Below are 19,450 nucleotides of genomic sequence, written 5' to 3' on the forward strand. Positions count from 1 at the left end.
CCCGATCCTGCTCAGAGCATGTGGGAACAGAGGAGTTCCCCTCAACCATAGCTTAGCCCCCCACAGCTCAGTCCCTAGGCCCCTGGTAGGGCCCCCACAAACAATCCTGCAGGCAACTCGGGGTTAATTTAAAGGGACACTACCTTTTATACCTACTTCTGCTTGGGACACTAGCCCGGTCAGTTTCACTTTCTGTGCCTAGACAGCAAATTCATTTCCTGGATTATTTGTCGCCTAGTGGTTAGAGCGGGGGGCCTGGGAGTCAGGACTCCTGGGTTCTCTCCCCAGCTCTGGGTGGGGAGAGGGTGGTTAGAGCAGAGGAGCTGGGGGTGGTGTCTCATGGTTAGAGCAGGGAGACGGGGAATCAGGACTCCTGTGTTTTATTTCCAGCTCTGGAAGGAGAGGTGGGTCTAGTGGTTAGAGCATGGCGGGGGTGCTGGGAGTCAGGACTCCAGGGTTCTCTCCCCAGCTCTGGGTGAGGAACAGGGTCTAGTGGTGAGGTAAGAGAATCAGGACTCCGGGGTTCGAGGCATTTACAGGGCAATATGCAGGCCCCAGTCCACCCAGGCCCTATTGACTTAAATGGGACCCCGGCCTGTGTGGAGTTCACTGGGGCCTGAGGCCTGGTGCACCCTGGGCTTGAGCCAAAGCTGTTGCTGGACCGTTACAGTCCCCTCATGCGGACACAGTTTACGATGCTCTATCGCAGTTTGCGCTGACGCAGCTTAGCCGGGAGCCCTTGTGCCGAGACTGGAACCCAGGAGTCCTGGGCGTCAAACCTGGTGAGCTGCAATGGGGAAGTCAGGCTGTCGTGGTGTAGAGGGGTCGGCACAAGTGGCTGCACTCCCAGTGCTGACAAGACAGCAGACGAGGGATCCTCAACCTTCACCATAGCATGCAGGATCCCTCTCTGAAGGACACCCTAGCCCCTTTTAGCTGGGATCTAGGGGGTGGGTTGCAAAATCTGGGAGAAGAACCCCCACATTAGATCATTTGACACATGCAGAAATGGGATTTTTCCAGTGTTGCGAACTCTGGCAAGAAATGCTGTTTTTTCTTAAAGCCCCAGCTCCAGGAGTCATGTGAATGTGGGGAAAAGTACATTTCTAGCCCTCTCACTCATTGAGAAAAGTTTTCAAATGCCACTTGAGTATGACCTAAATAAAACAAAAGGCATCGGGAATAGAACCCAGGGGTCCTGACTCCCTGCGCTGCCCCCGTACCCCTCCCAGCACCGGGAATAGAACCCAGGGGTCCTGACTCCCTGCGCTGCCCCCGTACCCCTCCCGGCACCGGGAATAGAACCCAGGGGTCCTGACTCCCTGCGCTGCCCCCGTACCCTTCCCGGCACCGGGAATAGAACCCAGGGGTCCTGACTCCCTGCGCTGCCCCCGTACCCCTCCCGGCACCGGGAATAGAACCCAGGGGTCCTGACTCCCTGCGCTGCCCCCGTACCCCTCCCGGCACCGGGAATAGAACCCAGGGGTCCTGACTCCCTGCGCTGCCCCCGTACCCCTCCCGGCACCAGGAATAGAACCCAGGAGTCCTGATCATCCACTAACCACTAAACCCAACTCCCCTCCCAAAGCCAGGACTAGAACTTGGAGTCCCAGCCCACCCTGCTCTAACCCACTACCCCCCACTCCTCTCTCCGAGCTGAGAACTGAACCCAGGAGTCCTGATTCTCACCCCCACCAAACCCCCAGCTATGGGCCGTCTCCCAGCTGCAGAGAACCAGTCATTCCACCACCACCCTCTTCCTGGTTGTCCTGAAACGACCCCTGAGGATCAGCCCACCCGCGCCTGGGCCCCTTTGCACTGAATCGCATAGCAGTGGGGGAGGGGGGGATCTGTGCTGCAGGTGGGTCACGTGCCCTCCCCCCCCCCAGGGTATGAGGGGGGTGCCTTTGCAATCAGCCAGATCCTGCGCGCATGGCTGATTGCATGGAGACCCTGCCATGGAGACAAATGCCACTTTGTTCTGCGGCTGGGCGAGGCCTGGCGCTGACCTCATTCGCTGCGGCTGGCGTGGGTGGGGGGGGGGAGAGCTGGCTCCCTGCAGCACTCCCCTCCCCCCTCAATATGACACTGACCTAGATTGATCTACCAGCGCCATTCACACCCCCGCCCCTTCCATGCCCGAGCCAGCTGCCTGGAGAGAGATGCCTCCGGTGCCCACGCTGCACCTGTGTGTGATGTACCTCGCCTGGTGATCGGTGTGAGACATGCACCCGTGTCTGTGCGTGGCACCCAGGCGCTGTGTGTGTGAGACGTGTTTTGGGCCAGAGCGGTGTGTCTGGGGCATACATGTCAGTATCATGTGGGGTACGGCTGTTGTGCCCGTGTGGGGGATCGGAGCATGTGCTTTCTCTGTGCGTGTGACGGGTGTGTTTGTGCATCGCATTTGTGTGTGATGGGCATTGTGTGTCCAGATGGTACCTGTATGTGGTGTGTGTTTAGTACCGGGGCCTGAGAGGGGGGTTGTGTCTGAGCGCTGTTTTGGTGATGGGTGTAGGGTGTGAGTGTGTGTCGGTGGTGTATATGTGTGACTCTTTCTGTGTGTGTGTGTGTGTGAGCAGGTTGGTGGGGTATGTGTGTCCCCCTTTCTCGAATCACTAGACGCCACTTCCCTTCCAGAGCTGGGATTAGAACACAGCAGTTCAGGAATCCCAATCCCTCCCACCAACTGCCAGACCCCTTTCACACCCCTCAGCTGGGTTAGAACCCAGGAGACCTGACGCCCAGCCCCTTTGCTCTAACCACTAGACATCACTCCCCTCTCAGAGCTAGGAATGGAACTGAGGAGTCCCGATTCCCAGCCCCGTCCCACCCGCTCTAACCACTAGACCCCACTCCCCTGCCAGAGTTGGGGACAGAACCCAGGAGTCCTGACTCCCAGCCCCCCTGCTCTAATCCCTATCAACCTGTGGGTCCGCAGACTATGTCTAAGATTTCCAAAGGGGTCTGCACCTCCATCCAACATTTTGTAGGGGTCTGTAAATGAAAAAAGATTGAAAACCATTGCTCTAGGCCTCATGCCCCTCCCAGAGCTGGGGATAGAACCCAGGAGTCCTGGCTCCCAGCCCCCCCTGCTCTAACCACTAGACCCCACTCCCCTCCCAGAGTTGGGAACAAAACCCAGGAGTCCTGACTCCCCGTCCACTAGTTTAATCACTACACAGCTAACTTTCCAGAGGCGGCCTTCAAAGAGAGTCAGCGGCTACAAAGCTGTGACGGGGCTGGGGACACCTATTGGGGGGCCGTGGACACTAGTCAATGCCCGGCAACAGCACAAAGCATCTAAACTCGGTACGTGTGTGTGAGCTCCAAAGGGGAGTGCAGGTCATGGGAACATTGGCTGAACATCAGGACCTGGGAGAGTTTGTGGCTGGTTGCACAATCCCCGCCTGATTAGCGACGTGGCAGGCGGAAACAGAGTCATGCAACACGCTCCAAGCTGGGCGTTTCGTTCTCACATGCGTCTAGGAACAAAGGCCTTCATCCTCAACACTAGTTAGGTGTCTAAGTCCCCTGGGTCTCACTGGGAGTTAGGCACCTAAATACATTTGAGGCTTTGAGCCAAAATCCCCTCTCCTGGCTCCAACAATTACTATTGTTATTTATTGGTATTGTGGGGGCGCCTGGGGGCCTCAGGCAAAGATCAAGGTGCCCATCGCATGAGGTGCTGGACCAGCGCAGAGCAAACGGGTGCTAGAAAGGAGGAGAATCTGGGTGAAGACCGTGTGGCCTGGCGTTTCTGGGCTAAGACCCAGCCTTGGCTGGTGAATTACAACAGCGTTGAAAGGTCCCGTTAGAGCTGGGGGAAACTCGGGAGTTTTCTGCTGGGTGAGAAATTCCAGCAGCTTTCCTCCCGAATGGGCTGTTTCCTGCCAAATTTCCTTTGGGAATGGACCATTTCTAGATCCGAAACGCAGGCCTGCATTCGTTCCTGAGTGAACCGGAGCAGAGCTCTTAGAAAAACCTCCAGTCTTCATTCAAAAATTGCCAGGAATGGAGATTTTGCCCCGGCCCTTTTAGGTTGTTCCCATAGTTAATTCCCTGCCTGTTAAAATAGAGGCCTTATTTCCAGTTGGGATTTGTCTGAGATTGTCGCCCCTTAACCTTCTCGGTGTTAAACTGAATAGATCCTGCTCCCGTCTGTTTTCCAATCCTTTCGTCATTCTCATGGCTCTTCTCGTCAGAAAACTTTCAACCAGGGCGAGGCCCCAGCTGAGCAGACACACAGCGAGAGAGAGTCCCTGCCTCCGCTGAGATCAGGGCCCTGTTGTGCCGAGCGCTGCACAGACACAGCGAGAGACAGTCCCTGCCCCAGGTGAGATCAGGGCCTCGTTCTGCCAAGTGCTGCGCAGACACAGTGAGAGACAGTCCCTGCCCCAGGTGAGATCAGGGCCTCGTTGTGCCAGGTGCTGTACAGACACAGCGAGAGAGTCTGTTTGCGTTCATTAAACACACACACACACGGCCTAGGTGCTTATAGCCCGCTGCTCTGGGTGGCTTTTGATGACTTAGGACGCAGTGAGCCGTGCCCTAGAGCTCACCGCCTATTTAAAGGGATACCGCCCCGTTCCTTGTTGCTACACGATCCCTGCCCCAACAATGTACAGTCTAACTAGACTCAGGCTGCCAGGGGAGCCTGAACGACAGAGGAGGGACGTGCTGTGCCCCAGGTCACAAGGCAGGCCCAGAACCCAGGTGTCCTGACTGTTTGAGCAGGGCCCTATTCAGCCCTGGTTCTGGACAGCTGCTAGCTCACTCCTAGAAACTGTCACCTTTCTTCTCCTTCCGCTGCGATGCGCAGCTTGGCTGGAAGGCAACATGGTCCAGTGGGTAGGGGGTTGAACTGTGTTAAGGTCACCTGGGTTCCAGCCCCACTGACCTGAGGCGAGTTACTTCACCCTTCTGGGCATCAGTTTCCCCCGGCACCCTGAGTTTATTTAGACTGTAAACTCTTGTCCGTGCAGCGCCTGGCACAACGGGGCCCTGATCTCAGCTGGGGCCACCTTGTTCTTTTCCCCAATCTAGGCTGTGTCACTGACCCCATAGCCTATCCCCTAGGGGACAGAACCTGTCCCTCCCCTCCTAAGCCCCATGGTTCTCCCTGCCCCTCTCCGCCTGCTGCAGAGCCTGGAACAGGTGTGCCGCAGTCCTGGGGCTACCCTAACCCAGCCTTCTGCACCCCATACCAGTGGGGCTCTACCATGACCACAGGGGGTGGGGGGTCCCCTGGAGCCTGCAAGACAGGTCAGTTGCCTGCTCTACCAGACTCCGTGTGATCTTGAACCATCCTCCATCCACCAAGGGGGAGAGGGATAGCTCAGTGGTTTGAGCATTGGCCTGCTAAACCCAGGGTTGTGAGTTCAATCCTTGAGGGGACCATTTAGGGATCTGGGGCAAAAATCAGTACTTGGTCATAAGGCAGGGGGCTGGACTTGACTCAATGATCTTTCAGGGTCCCTTCCAGCTCTAGGTGTATCTCCATATACACCATAGTGATAGCTTCAGAGCACCCATGGGTGCTATTTGGCCCCCCATTATGATGGTATTGAAGCACCTAAGAGAACGTGGTCCCGTGGTTAGTGCCGCAGCATGAGTAAGTCTATTAGGGACAACAACCCAGACTCTGGGCAAGTGAAAGTGGATTTGAGTCCACAGCCTTGTTTCCATCCACCTCCCACCCTACAGAACGGGGGCACATGTTGTTGACTGAAGCCAAGAAGGCCAGACATGACCATTATGCATAGAGGGAGGTGAAAATTGGCTTTCCCACCCCATAGGAATTTTGGGGATTAAAAAGATTCCCATTGCACGGCAGGAGGAAAAAATCAGGACCTTTGATGTTTTCTGCAAAAAAACCTCCCCAAAGAACCCCCCACCCCGAAAAGTCCATAGCTTGGTCCTGTCTCACCCGCGTCTCTGGGGAGTGCACTACCCACTAGGATCTCTTGAAGGTCTTGATATGGACAAATCAGCATATTCCAACCAAAAATGGAAGTCCAAACCTTCCCCACCACCTCTGGGTATTTATTAATTGCATTCTATCAATCCATAAGTGCTGTGATCCTTGAATAGAATCTAGGCCCCCCACAGCCCCCAGGCATCCTGTAATGTGCCCATTTGTGGGTGATCTTTGCGAGAAAGAGGCCAGCACGCTTGCACTTTAATATTATTCAATATTTTATTGTGGAAACATACAGACAAACTGTTTCGAAAGCAGAAAGATCTCAGGCGGGGGATTAGGATTGGGGGGGGGGGATTCCCACCCTGGAGATCAATTCCTCACCCTGCCCCTTCCCACAACCCCCCCCTCCCCATGAGTTCCATGATCCTCTAGTTTTATTTTAAGCCCAGCACAACAACAAACAAAAAAAGAACAGAGCAGGCGATGAGTTAGTGCATACTCATCTCTGGAAAGAAAGAGAGAAATCACATGACATGAAGACAGACTTCACTGCAGGAGAGCTGTGTTTCTGGAGGGTGAGATGCGGTGGATGAAAAGGGAAGAGACCGACAGTGTTTTTACCTAGACCTATTACCACTTGCTGCCATTCCCAAACAAGGCCGACAAACCCTCCCACCGCTACACCGACACCTTGAACTTCCCCAACCTACCAGTAGGGGGCAGGGTTTGCACCAAGCTCTTATCGGTTTCTAGCTGGGTGGAGAACGTTCAAGCCTATGCCAGCAGGGGCAACGTGGTCCATTGGTTCAGTAGGACTGGTGGGCACAAGGTGCGCGTGTCGGGGGACAGAGGGAACGGGAAGGTCTATGCCACTTCTTCCTCTGCTTCCTCTTCGAACTCGCCTTCCTCAGCCGTGGCGTCCTGGTACTGCTGGTACTCGGAAACCAGGTCGTTCATGTTGCTCTCCGCCTCGGTGAACTCCATCTCGTCCATGCCCTCGCCCGTGTACCAGTGGAGGAAAGCCTTGCGGCGGAACATGGCGGTGAACTGCTCCGAGATGCGCTTGAAGAGCTCCTGGATGGCCGTGCTGTTGCCAATGAAGGTGGCGGCCATCTTGAGCCCGCGGGGCGGGATGTCGCACACGGCCGTCTTGACGTTGTTGGGGATCCACTCCACGAAGTAGCTGCTGTTCTTGTTCTGCACGTTCAGCATCTGCTCGTCCACCTCCTTCATGGACATGCGGCCGCGGAAGACGGCCGCCACCGTCAGGTAGCGCCCGTGGCGGGGGTCGCAGGCGGCCATCATGTTCTTGGCGTCAAACATCTGCTGGGTCAGCTCCGGCACGGTCAAGGCCCGGTACTGCTGGCTGCCACGGCTGGTCAAGGGGGCAAAGCCGGGCATGAAGAAGTGGAGGCGAGGGAAGGGCACCATGTTGACGGCCAGTTTGCGGAGGTCAGCGTTGAGCTGCCCGGGGAAACGGAGGCAGGTGGTGACGCCGCTCATGGTGGCCGAGACCAGGTGGTTGAGATCGCCGTAGGTGGGGGTGGTGAGCTTGAGGGTGCGGAAGCAGATGTCGTACAGGGCCTCGTTGTCGATGCAGTAGGTCTCGTCCGTGTTCTCCACCAACTGGTGGACGGACAGGGTGGCGTTGTAGGGCTCCACCACCGTGTCCGAGACCTTGGGCGACGGCACCACGCTGAAGGTGTTCATGATGCGGTCGGGGTACTCCTCCCGGATCTTGCTAATCAGCAGCGTGCCCATACCCGAGCCGGTGCCGCCGCCCAGCGAGTGGGTCAACTGGAAGCCCTGCAGGCAGTCACAGCTCTCTGCCTCCTTCCTCACCACGTCCAGCACCGAATCTACCAGCTCGGCCCCCTCCGTGTAGTGCCCCTTGGCCCAGTTGTTACCAGCGCCGCTCTGACCTAGGCAGCAAGGAAGGTGGGGGGGGGGGGGGGGTCTAGTTACATTCACTCACAACTGCGCACTAACTTCTCCAGCCAAGACTGGCTCTGGTGTTTCAACTTGGGCACCCCAAAGAGGCCCAATTCAGACAGCACCAAGCACCCACCCGCTGGAGCTCCAGCCCCTTCAGGGTGCCACAAAGGTTGGGCCTGCCGAAAAAGTACCCAAGTTTAAGATACTGCCCCTTTCCCAGGACTTCAGCTTCTTAGCTGGGTCGGGGTAGCCCAGCCTCTCGCTAGCCCCATCTGGGCCCCATCCCCTGCTCAGAAGCCTGGACATGTCACTGGAGAGCCTGGGGTAACCCTACAGCTTTCAGATCCTGCACCATCTGCTCCCGCATGGATGGGATCCAGACACTGGCAAAAATCCATAGTTGAATGAATCAGCCAACGCCTTGGGGCTCTACAATTCCTTCCTGAAGATGCAGGTGGAGGTTGTTTAATTAAAGTGCCTTGCCCAGTAATTAAAAGCAATTCACACATGCTCTGAGCTTCTTCAGCAAGTTCTACCCCACCCAGGTCCCTTCAGAGAGATGGTCTTCTTCTCTGGGGAGGAAGTCGGTTTTCTGAGAACCCGGGAGTCCTAGCTCCCCCCTGCCCCAAGCCACTGCTCTCACCACTAGGCCACGCTGCTGTCCAGAACCAGCACAAGAACTCAAGGGGTCAAGCGGGAGAGGGACAGGAGGGTGGTACCCCAAGCCCCACCTATAATCCAAGCCCCACTTTTCCTAACCATCTCATTGTCGCCCCTTCTTGGTGGGGACAGGGAGCGCAGGGACAGCAGCCATCACCCACCACCTGGGAAAAAAAGAGGCTGAGCTGGGAATAGACTGGCCGCCCCATCCCGCCTTATGGGGGGAAGTCAGTCTCCTCCATGGGCAGCTCGTGGGGTCAGGTTCATTAAGCTACCCTCTAGGGGCTCCCATTGTCCCTGAAACACAGGTCCCACCGAGAGGGACCCCCCTGCCAAGCGGTGGAGGAACTAGCCAATTCTAGATGGAGCTATTTTGGGAAGAAACATGCAGGGGACCTCAGCTCTTCCTGCACTGATGGGGACCCTGGACCCTAACCACCCACCCCCCCGCCCAAGACCCCAGCTCCTCAGTGCTGCCCACCTTACCGAAAACGAAGTTGTCAGGCCTGAAGATCTGCCCAAAAGGACCAGATCGGACAGAGTCCATGGTCCCGGGTTCCAGGTCCACCAGGACTGCCCTGGGCACGTACTTCCCACCTAGGGTGGGGAAGAGAGAGAGAGAGAGAGAGAGAGAAGACGCTTTCAGGAGGCCGGGTTGTGTCACCCATCTGCCCTGGGAGCTTCTAGCTGGCGGGTGGGGCCAAGCCCCGAGTTCCGGGATTGCCTCAGTAGGCCAGAGACCAAGGTGTGTGTATTGGGGGGGTGGTTCCTCTCCTCCCCAAGCAATGGATTGCTACAGATGCAGCCAGAGCAGCTGCTGAGACCCCCCCAACCCCCCAAACTCTCCACTGCGGGCGGGTGCCGCCAGCGATTTGCTTCTCACTTTGCAAACATCGCTGTGTGTCAGAGACTCAAAGCACACGAGGAAAGATCATTTGGCCTCGTATCCACCCCCACAAAACCTGGGCACCAGCTATTTGACGAGGAGAGGAAACGAAGCACTCGAGTGATCTGACAGGTCATAGCAGGGGAGAGAACCCAGGAGTCCAGCTTCCCAGCCCCCTGCTGTGACCACTGGACCCCACTCCCCTCCCAGAGCTGGGGATAGGACCCAGGAGTCCTGACTCCCTGGTCCCATGTTCCACCCACTAGGGTGCACTCCCACCAGGCCACCTCCCTCCCAGCGGGACATTAACAAAGGAACTAGTCAGGAAGCTTTAAGCACCCACCGGGAAGCAGTATGTTAATAGGGGAGATCCCTCTAGACCCACCATTCACAGACAGGTTGCGTTTAGAGACCCCCACCCCTGCAATTCCACCCACCCCTCTGGACTCTGTACCTGAAGCCTCATTGTAATAAACGTTGATCCTCTCCAGCTGCAGGTCGCTGTCTCCATGGTAGGTACCAGTGGGGTCTATGCCATGCTCATCGCTGATGACTTCCCAGAACTGCGGGGAGGGGTGGGGAGGAAGGGGTTAAAAAAGTTACATAATCAAACCCTTCCGCAAGCAGTTGCAGCCTGGATCTAGCCTGGCAGCGGGGCTGGCTGCAGAGAAGCCCACCCAAGCTTATGCAACATTAACCCGCCACAAGAGAGACGAATTCCTTCCTGACCACCAGCTGGTGACTGGATTGTGCCCTGAAGCATGATCATTAAACCTGCTCTAGCCAGGTCTGCCTCAGCTGGATAGCTGCTGCAGCAGCCCCCCTCCTCTGTGAGGGGGAGAAACTAGATACCGGTCAGATCATCCCCTTCTCCCCTCCCCCGCCCGCAGAGTTATTAGCATCTGCCTGCCTCAGATCCTTTTAGGAAAACGGATCGAATGCCTGGGTCTATGGCACCTTCATTGTAAGGAGCGTATTGTATTTGCTTTCAATGGGCTCTGCACCTCAGTCGGGGAGAGGAGAGTGTAATTTATTTATCAAGCTGTCATCCTAGCTAGGCTAACCACAGGTGGCATTTGCACCAGTTACAAGGTGGTTTTATCTGTCACTTTCCACAAGCTGGGTTAGTACTTCACTCAGAACCGGCTTGCTGGGGGGGAAAGGGGATGGGGTGGAGAAATTGGCTTACCCCATCTCCCCAGGACAAGCGTCTGACTTTTTTAAAATTCCAGAAGTACTAACGACCTCGAACCCAAGGAAATCGGGGCTCCAACTGGGCTAGGGTCTGCGCGCACACACACACACAAGCTAGAACAGACACTGCAGAGAAAGGGTTATCTCCCTTACATACAGATGGGGAAACTGAGGCAGAGAGCGAGATTAAGGGCCATGTTTTCAAGGGAGTTTAGAGCTAGATTTTCCAAGGGCTCTGCTCCCCCATTTAGGGTGCTTAAAATCCAGACTGTCAGGAGAATTCACCGCCCATCACGGCTGGGTTTTGAGAACTCAGACGGGAACTGAAGCCAGTTCTCTCTCATCCCAGCCCACCACGGAGCCATCTCTGCCTTTTCATTGCCAGGGAGGGATGCGAGACTGTCTGAGCTGGTCGGTTTCAGGCCATCTCTGGAAGATGGTTTGCGAGCACGCTCCCCTGGGTTCTTGGGATGTGGTCAGTCGTGGAACAGGGCCCCTGGAAGTGTTGGTCTAACGTACAGTTGGGTGCTTGGGTTAAGCGCCTGTGAACCCAGGGGAATTTGCAGGGTACTGGGACATCCCGCAGACTAGGGCAACAGATTGCATTGGTGCCACTCTCTATTACCACGCAGCTGTCCGGGGCCTCCTGGAAGGTACAAGCCCCGCTTTTGTGGCATCAGCTTAAAATACAGCAGTTTTCAATTGGCTGACACCCCCGCTACAATAAAGGGATCAACCCACCTGCACTCCCCGGCAGAACTGGAGGGAGGGTGGAGGACCCAGGACTCTGTTCTGGCTGCCCCGCGTCTCTCACCACTAGAATAGTCCCCGCTCAAGAATCCAGGAGTCCAACTCCCAGTCCCAGTCTCTAGCCATGAAACCCAGTTTCCTCCCAGTTAGGAGAGCAGAACCCAGGAATCCGGATTCTCAGCCCCGCCCCCTTCTCCAGCTCCCCTCCCGGAGCCAGGAATAGAACCCAGGCATCCGACCACACTTTCCCCCCTCCTTCTAGTCACTAGACCCCACACTCCTCTCCGCAGAGGGGGCGGGGGCTAGAACCCAGGAGTCCTGCCTCCCAGCTGCCCCCCCAGACAATCAGGTCTGTGTATGTGGCGGGGGAGAGAGAAGACATTGCAACATTCAAGTCAAGAGAAATCGGCATGGATTTAACACCCGTCTATTGTCCAGCACATTCACCCCCCCCCCGGCTGGCACCCGCCCAGCAATCCCTCCCTGTCATTCTGCAGCATGGCGCTAAAATGGAGCTGCCTCTTTCGATCTCGCCACTCTGATGCGGCTGCAGTAGGTTCTATTTATACCCGGGGCTGGCTACATGGGAGGAAGTGGGGGTGGGCAGCAAGGAATCCGCAAAGGCAGAACCCGGGGGGGGGGGGGGGGGGAGAAGAGTAAAGCAAAGAAGCAGACCCCCCACACACACCCCTTAAAAAACCCCAAGGCCAGCAGGCACCCCCTCCCTTCCTCTGCCTGGCCGCAGCGCTGTCACTTACCCCTCTGCCCCGCCCCCACATGCTACAGGAAGGGGTGCCCCCCCCCCGCCAGCACCCCTAGATCCAGGAATAGAACCCAGGCATCCTACCCTCCCCCAGGCACTAGACCCCACACTGGAGCGGAGGCTAGAACCCAGGAGGGATAGGGATGAAGATCTGGGGGTCTCTACAATTCCCCCCCTCCGTGCTTCAGATTTGAGAAGACTGCAAGTCTCCCCTATATTTCCGGGGTCTGACAACCTGGCTGGCTGAAATTGGGGTGTGAGGAGGCAGCAGGGCCCTTCCCTCGAATTGAGGGTTGGATCCCAGCTGGCCAGAATTGGGGAGCATTTTGGGGGGGCCAAGGATGCAACAAAAAGGGAGGGAGCTGTTCTGGTGCCTGGCTTCACCCCTCAATTTCCGGGGTTCCGTTCCCTGCTGGTGGACAGGGCTGGGAAGGAGAATTGGTATCTTGGGCGGGGAGGGGGGTTGCACGGGAGGAACTGAACCCCTAAAAACAAGGGGTGAAACAAGCCATTCAGCTAGTTTGAGCCTCCCTGCAGGGGACAGCCCCCCTCCCATCCAGATTCCACTGAACACCCCTCCCCCCACCAGCACGGATCCAAAAATAATCCACCAACCCCCCCCCCCCCCCCCCCCATCCCCATGCAGATTCCTCCACCCTGCACCGGCAGGTTCGGCTTTTTAAAGGGACAGGCAACCGAAAAGAGGCAGGGGAGGGGCAGCGCCAGCCCCCTTTGCAGAGGGGCCTGTAACCCAAGGGGCCTGAGCTTTGGTCAGTCTGCAGGAGGCAGTGGGAACACGAGCCCTGTGTGCATTACCACCCAGGGCCAGGCTTCCCATAGCCACACTGGGCAGAATCCCCCCCGCCCCATACACATCAGCTGTCCCCCCTGCACCATGGCCTTGCTATGGGTGAGCCAACAACAGGCAAGGCAACTCCCCCCACCCCCAGCCTACAGGGAAGGCTGGAATTGGGGTGTCACCGTGTGAACAGACAAAGCGATTGCTTAGGGCCCCGAGCAGCTCAAGGGGGGGCCCCCATTTGCTATTATTATTTTCATAAGAACATGTCTGTTTTAGTGTTGGGGGGCCCCAAAATATTCCTGCTTATGCCCCCCCCCCCAAAGGGCTAGCACCACCACTGGGTGTCTCTTTCCCGGTTTTGGTTAAAAGCCTTCGGATCCCAGGGGTGGACAGATGTTTGGGGAAAATGCAATCAGAGAGGGCTGGATCTGCACCCCCAAAGCCATCCTAGCAACACCCGCCAGCAGCCTTAGCTGGGGGTGGTGTGTGTGGGGGACATCAGGCAAGCAGGGCTGCCAGGGGCTTTTAGGTTGACCCTGCAGATCAACTATTAGGAGAACAGGGGCGATCCTAGGACACCTCCTTCCTGCCCCCCAGTGCAGATGGAGCAGCCAGACGCCCCAGCCACTGTGCCCCATTGCCAACGTCCCCACCTGAAGGAGAGGTGACATGGCCTGCATCAGGACGCGCCCCACTTCCACTGGCAGCAGGACAAGTCCACTCCACCTGGTGACTTGGCCTGATGCTCTGGGCCGGCCCCCGCCACCTATGAGCCAACGCCGGCCAGCGTCCGGCCTAGCCACCAGGCCATCCCCGCACAGGGCCTGGCAGGGCAGATAGAGAAACTCAGGGCCGAGGCCAGCCACTGTTCTGAACGCCTGGGAGAACTCCCTGTTCGAGGGCGTCACCAGCCCACAGCTGCCTTGTAGGGCCAGATCCGCCCTCTCCAACCAGGGCTCCAGGGTCCCACTTTTGACCTTTGTCCCATGAACTCAGCGCTCTGCAATCCCCACCCGGCCCGGGAAGCCGCCCTTTGAGCTAGGCCATGGCAGGTTAATTACTCTGGTTCTGAGATATATTTTTTCCCCCCGCCCCCGTAACAAAGGATTTACGATGCTGATGCAATGCCAGGCAGGCGAGGTACCAGCTCGGCCGATAAGGCCCCCCAAGTGCATGCTGGGAAGGCTCCCGCCTTAAGTGAAAGTGCCGCTTCTGGATCGGTCATGCAGCATCAGGCAAGGAGTGAACCAGCTCCCAGCAGTCCTGCCTTTGAGAGGAGATTCATTGCTGACTAGGGCTGGGAGGGGCTCTCCCCCATGGTGACCCGTTGCCTCCTCTTCGAGGCTCAGCTGGGCTGTTTGCTCCCCAATGCTCACAACTTTATACCCTCAGCTCCCACCCCAAAACCAGCCACATCTTGACATGCCAGACGCCACGGGGACAGCACTGTGCCAGAACTGGCAAGATTCCCCCAGGGTGGCACTGGCTGCCAACAAGCTCCAACCAGAGCTCGGCATTTTGATCCAAGGTGCCCCGGGCTGGCCACGCCAGGGGACCTGGCTTCTATTCGGACAGCCGGAGACGATGGTGGGAAGATCGCAGGGTTTTAATACCCCACCTGGAGGATGTTGAGAGAGACAAGTGGACCAGGACTCCAACCTAGACAGGGGCTATGGGCTGGAATGGAGCCCATTTAACAGGTGCAACCGGCAATACAGCCACGCTCCTGATCAGAGACAGCCACACCAATTCTTTCAGATTCACTCCACATTTATACCCAGGTGGCACCTCTCCACGGAGAGAGGGACCTGGTACAGGTTCGGTGCTTTGCCATCCCAGCCCCTTGCCACTCCAGCATGCGGCGACCGGGCCAATAAAGAGAAATGGGCCTTTCTGCCAACGTGTGCAGCGACTGGGAGGAGGGGGGGGAAGCCGCCATATGTTGTCTAGCATCAAACCGTACCTGTCAGGCTTTCCTTTACGAGGTCTGGCAGGGGAGGCTGGGGCCAGAGCCGCAGGGAGCCGCATCCTTGTTTCTAGCCCCTCTGGGATGGGTGGGTCGCTCAGGCATTTGAGAGGAGCAGCTTCCCCAAGGGAAAGGCTGGGCATTACTCCCGCATTGCTCAGATCTCTTTCCCCTGCCTGGCAGCTGAGCAGATGGGCCGGCACATCCCTGCCTGCCTGGCCTGGAATCTCACTGCCACCCGATCCTGCGCCCCACTCCTGCCCCGGCGGTGACTAATTCACCCTGTTCTCTGGTGAATCACCGGCTGCGTGTAGGAAGAACCAGCCGCACAGATCCGGGGCCCAGCAGCCGGAGAAGCCATGTTCATCGCTGGTCTCATGCCACGGAGAGAGACCCACCCTGCCCAGCCGCCCCTGCATGGGGCAAACAGAGGGGGAAGCCAGGGGCTATTTTAAGAGGCTAGAGAGCCTCTGGACTGATGCCACGGAAGAAGAGACAGGTCAAGGCTCCCCCCCGTCCCCACAGGCGCTCCCTGCAAGGGCAGCTTCCCCTGAAGGGAGCCATTGTGAATGTATACAGGGCAGCCTTTCCACCCAGCCGCAGTCATGCGGCAATGGCAGATTTCTCCCCCAACGCCCCCCATCCCACGGATCTTCGCCTGCAGTGGGGGGAAAAGCTGCCCGCCCTGTGGATCTGCGGCTATTTCAGGGAGGGGGGGGGGAAATTGGGGGGCTGGGAGCCAGCCCTTCTGCTCACTCCCCACACTGCAGCAAACAGCTGCTCGGTGTGTCCTTCTCCAGGCAGGCGGGATCGGGGCACAGAAAGGACTCGGGGTGGGCAAGGGGGGGTACCCCAGCCAGACCCACCCCTCCAGATTAAGCACAGAATTACAAGCTGTCCGATCAGGTTACCAGTCCCCACACTCAAGCGCCTAGTAAGGGGCCCCCCAATCAGCAGGGCACTGACAGAGGTGGGGGTCGCACTGGGCTTGGGACCCTGGCAGGGAAATCCAAACCAGGGGGCAAAGGGGGTGTCCCAGAGCCCCTACCCGCCCCAGCAGGGTCAGGGCTGAGATCCTGCGGACCCACTACCCCAGCTCCCCCCTAGGGGTCCCGATCCCCAGCGGCCTTCATGCCCCCACCCCCAGGGCCCCGCCCTGACCTTGGCCCCGATCTGGTTGCCGCATTGCCCGGCCTGTAGGTGCACGATCTCCCGCATGGTCTCGCTCCGTCTGCGGCTCTCCCCTTAATCCTTCAGCGGACTCGCATGCGCCTTTAAATGGAGCCCGGGGGAGACGGGGAGGGGCGGGACAGCCGGAGCCGATGCGCAATTTGCGCATGGGCCGGAGCTGCCTGGCTGCTCCCCCCACGCGTGATACACCTCGCTGTGCGCGCCCGGAGCTGCACCCCGGCTCCAGTGCGCCCCGGAGCCCCTCTCCATCCGGCGCGCCCCCCCACGGATGCACCCCGGCGACTTCTCCCCCCAAAAGCGCCCCGCAGCCCCGCTCCATGCAGCGCGCCCCCCACGGATGCACCCCGGTTACTTCTCCCCCCAAAAGCGCCCTGCAGCCCCGCTCCATGCAGCGCGCCCCCCACGGATGCACCCCGGTTACTTCTCCCCCCAAAAGCGCCCTGCAGCCCCGCTCCATGCAGCGCGCCCCCCACGGATGCACCCCGGTTACTTCTCCCCCCAAAAGCGCCCCGCAGCCCCGCTCCATGCAGCCTGCGTACCCCTGCTCCTGTGACTGTCCCTCATGCGCCCTGCACCCACGCGTGCATCGGGCCCCCCCCGTGCTCCTGCAACTCCTTTGCCCTGCATTCCTCTCCATGCATCCTGTGTCCCTAATAGCTTCTGAGTTCCCAGGCCCTGTCTTCGGCACCCCAAACTGCCCCAGCACTCAGCGTCTGCACTCTCACCTGCACCCCCATGCATGGTCTGCAGACTCTCCCAGCCTGCTGCACCTTGCCCCCCAAATTCTCCATACCCTCAACTTCAGCACCACCTGCACCCCACACCCAATAACCCCATGCACTCTGCATCCCTGGCCTGGGCTCACCCAAGACTCCAGCCATCCTGGAAGAAAGCTGTGCTCTGCTTACCCCCCAGATGAATGTGGGGTTTATTAAGTTTTCCTTGGGATTTACTGAGGGGGGTGGGGGTCTGCGGTGTGAGGGGGAAGAGAGGTGGAAAAAAGTGGGGGAGCTCCTATAAGGCTGAGATAGAAAACAGGGTGCAGGGGGTGCCAAGCAGGAAAGATGGGGTACTCTAGAGTAACAGACCAGGGTGGAGCACAGGGAAAGTAGGCCAAAAGTACCAGGTTTCCCTGAGTACTGCGCTCTGGAGGGAAGTGATACGTCCCAGGGGAACAGCCCAAGTGCTGGGACTGGATGTATCCTGCCCGCTAGGGAGTGCTGATGACCTCGCTCCTTCACCGTTAGCGTTGCCAGGTAGATCAGACCAGGAAGGGGCCCATCTAGGCCAGTACCTGGCCACCTGTTGCTCCAGAATAGGGGATAGGTTCATTTAGATCAGCCTCACCTGTGTGGGGGAGAGGAACTGGTGCCCCTTAGAGGAGAAACAACGAGGAGTCTTTGTGGCACCTTAGAGACTAACAAATTTATTTGGGCATAAACTTTTGTGGGCTAGAACCCACTTCATCGGATGCATGGAGTGGAAAATACAGTAGGAAGATGTATCTATAGCAGTACATGAAAAGATGGGAGTTGCCTTACCCAGTGGGGGGTTGAGACAAATTAATTAAAGTGGGCGATTATCAACAGGAGGAAAAAATCACTTTTGAAGTGGTAATCAGGGTGGCTCATTTCAAACAGTTAACAAGAAGGTGTGAGTACCAGTAGGGGCAAATTAGCATGGAGAAATTAGGTTTTTTTAAGTTCTTGTAGTGACCCATCCACTGCCAGTCTTTATTCAGGTCTGAATCTTTTCATATACTGTGGTATATATCTTCCTACTGTATTTTCCACCCCATGCATCCGATGAAGTGGGTTCTAGCCCATGAAAGCTTATGCCCAAATAAATGTGTTAGTCTCTAAGGTGCCACAAGGACTCCTCGTTGTTTTTGCTGACACAGACTAACACGCTACCACTCTGAAACCTTATAGGAGAAAGGCCCCAGAGCCCATTCCCAGCCCCCCTGAGCCAGCCAGTCCCCCACCCAGAATCTAGATCAGAGCTGGTGCCCCCTGTAGGGGAAAGGCCCCAGATTCCATTCCCAATCCCCCTGAGTCAACCAATCCCCTGCCCAGAATCTAGATCAGAGCCAGTGTCCCCTACAGGGGAAAGACCCCCAGATCCCATCCCCCACCAGCCAATCCCCCCAACCCGGGGCTGGAGCTGAGCCAGTGCCCCCTAGAGGGGAAGGCCTCTCATGCCTTTATGTGGATGGAAATTAAAGGCTAAACCACACAGCTCCAAATGATTACAGCTGTACTCCAGCGCCATCCTCGGCCTTGTTGCTACAAACGAGCCCTTGCTTTGCCTCTGGGTGTTAAATTGTGGGAGTTTCCCCTCTTGATTACCCTGCGCACCCCAAGTGGAAGCCTCAGAAAACATAGTTGAGTGACAGTATAAAAACCAGACCAATATGGCAGCATTGGAATTGCTCTGTGCCTTCTCAGTTCTGAGGGTACTAGTTGTGACAGTCTGTACCCCTATGTTCACCCCTTTCATAGACAGGTGATGAATTTTGTACAAAGTATGCCTCATGAGGTATCACCTGAAAACTCATAATTTGCTGAACATTATTGTATTGATGAAATATGTGTGGCAGCATTGGGTATAAAGATGTAGAGTTCCACTGTAGGAGACTACTGAGGCCATGTCTACACTAACAAGCTTCCGGTGGCACAGCTGTATCGTGTAGCCGTGTTATGCCCATGGGAGAGAGCTCTCCCATTGACATCATAAATACAACTCAACGAGTGGGAGAGCGTCTCCCGCCGACATAGCACTGTGCACATGAGCCCTTATGCCGGCAAAATTTATGTCACTCAGGGGGGTGGTTTTTTCACAACCCTGAGCGAAAAAAGTTTTGCCGACATAAGTGCTAGTGTAGACGTGGCCTAAGACAGGTTCCAAGCAAGGACAAAGCAGTTGCCTAGAGACAAAAACTGGCCCAGGCCTCAGCCTGGTGTCAATGAAATCCAGCGGACCATCACCTAGTTAAGTGGCCGTTCTTTGGCAGGAAAGAGGGTGTGAGCACCAAAATCTACATCTGGACAAAGAAACAGCTGGGAGTTCCCCTCCACTCAGGCTTTCTGTGTCATCAACCCCAGCTGAAGGTGTTTCTTGAGAGGACGTTAAGAGGAGAAAGCAATCTGCCCAAATGATCTGTTTACCAGTGGTGTAGAAAAGGGGGTACTGGACTGGGGGAGATCCTGCCCGAAAGAGTCAGCCAGTTTGAGTACAGCTGTTGTAACGGACCGTGAGAGAGTTCTTTGCTTGGTTAAGTTTGGTATTAGCTGCATTGCACCTTTTATTTCTTTCAGAGTAGCAGCCGTGTTAGTCTGTATCCGCAAAAAGATATTTGTAATTTCTTTGTAACCGATCCTGAC

General features: G+C 57.0%; 1 protein-coding gene across 1 annotated transcript; it reads right to left on the minus strand.

The window, feature by feature from the left end:
* Positions 1-6,177: 6,177 nt before the first annotated feature.
* Positions 6,178-16,261, minus strand: TUBB4A (tubulin beta 4A class IVa). The gene is made up of 4 exons (XM_005310153.4): positions 16,038-16,261; positions 9,856-9,964; positions 9,002-9,112; positions 6,178-7,842 (listed from the first exon to the last, which is right to left on the minus strand). The coding sequence occupies exons 1-4, from the start codon at positions 16,092-16,094 to the stop codon at positions 6,785-6,787; spliced, it is 1,335 nt and encodes a 444-aa protein (XP_005310210.1). The 5' UTR covers positions 16,095-16,261; the 3' UTR covers positions 6,178-6,784.
* Between the last annotated feature and the right edge of the window lie 3,189 nt (positions 16,262-19,450).

The sequence above is a fragment of the Chrysemys picta genome, chromosome 22 (genome assembly GCF_011386835.1).
Source record: "Chrysemys picta bellii isolate R12L10 chromosome 22, ASM1138683v2, whole genome shotgun sequence".
NCBI lineage: Eukaryota > Metazoa > Chordata > Testudines > Emydidae > Chrysemys > Chrysemys picta.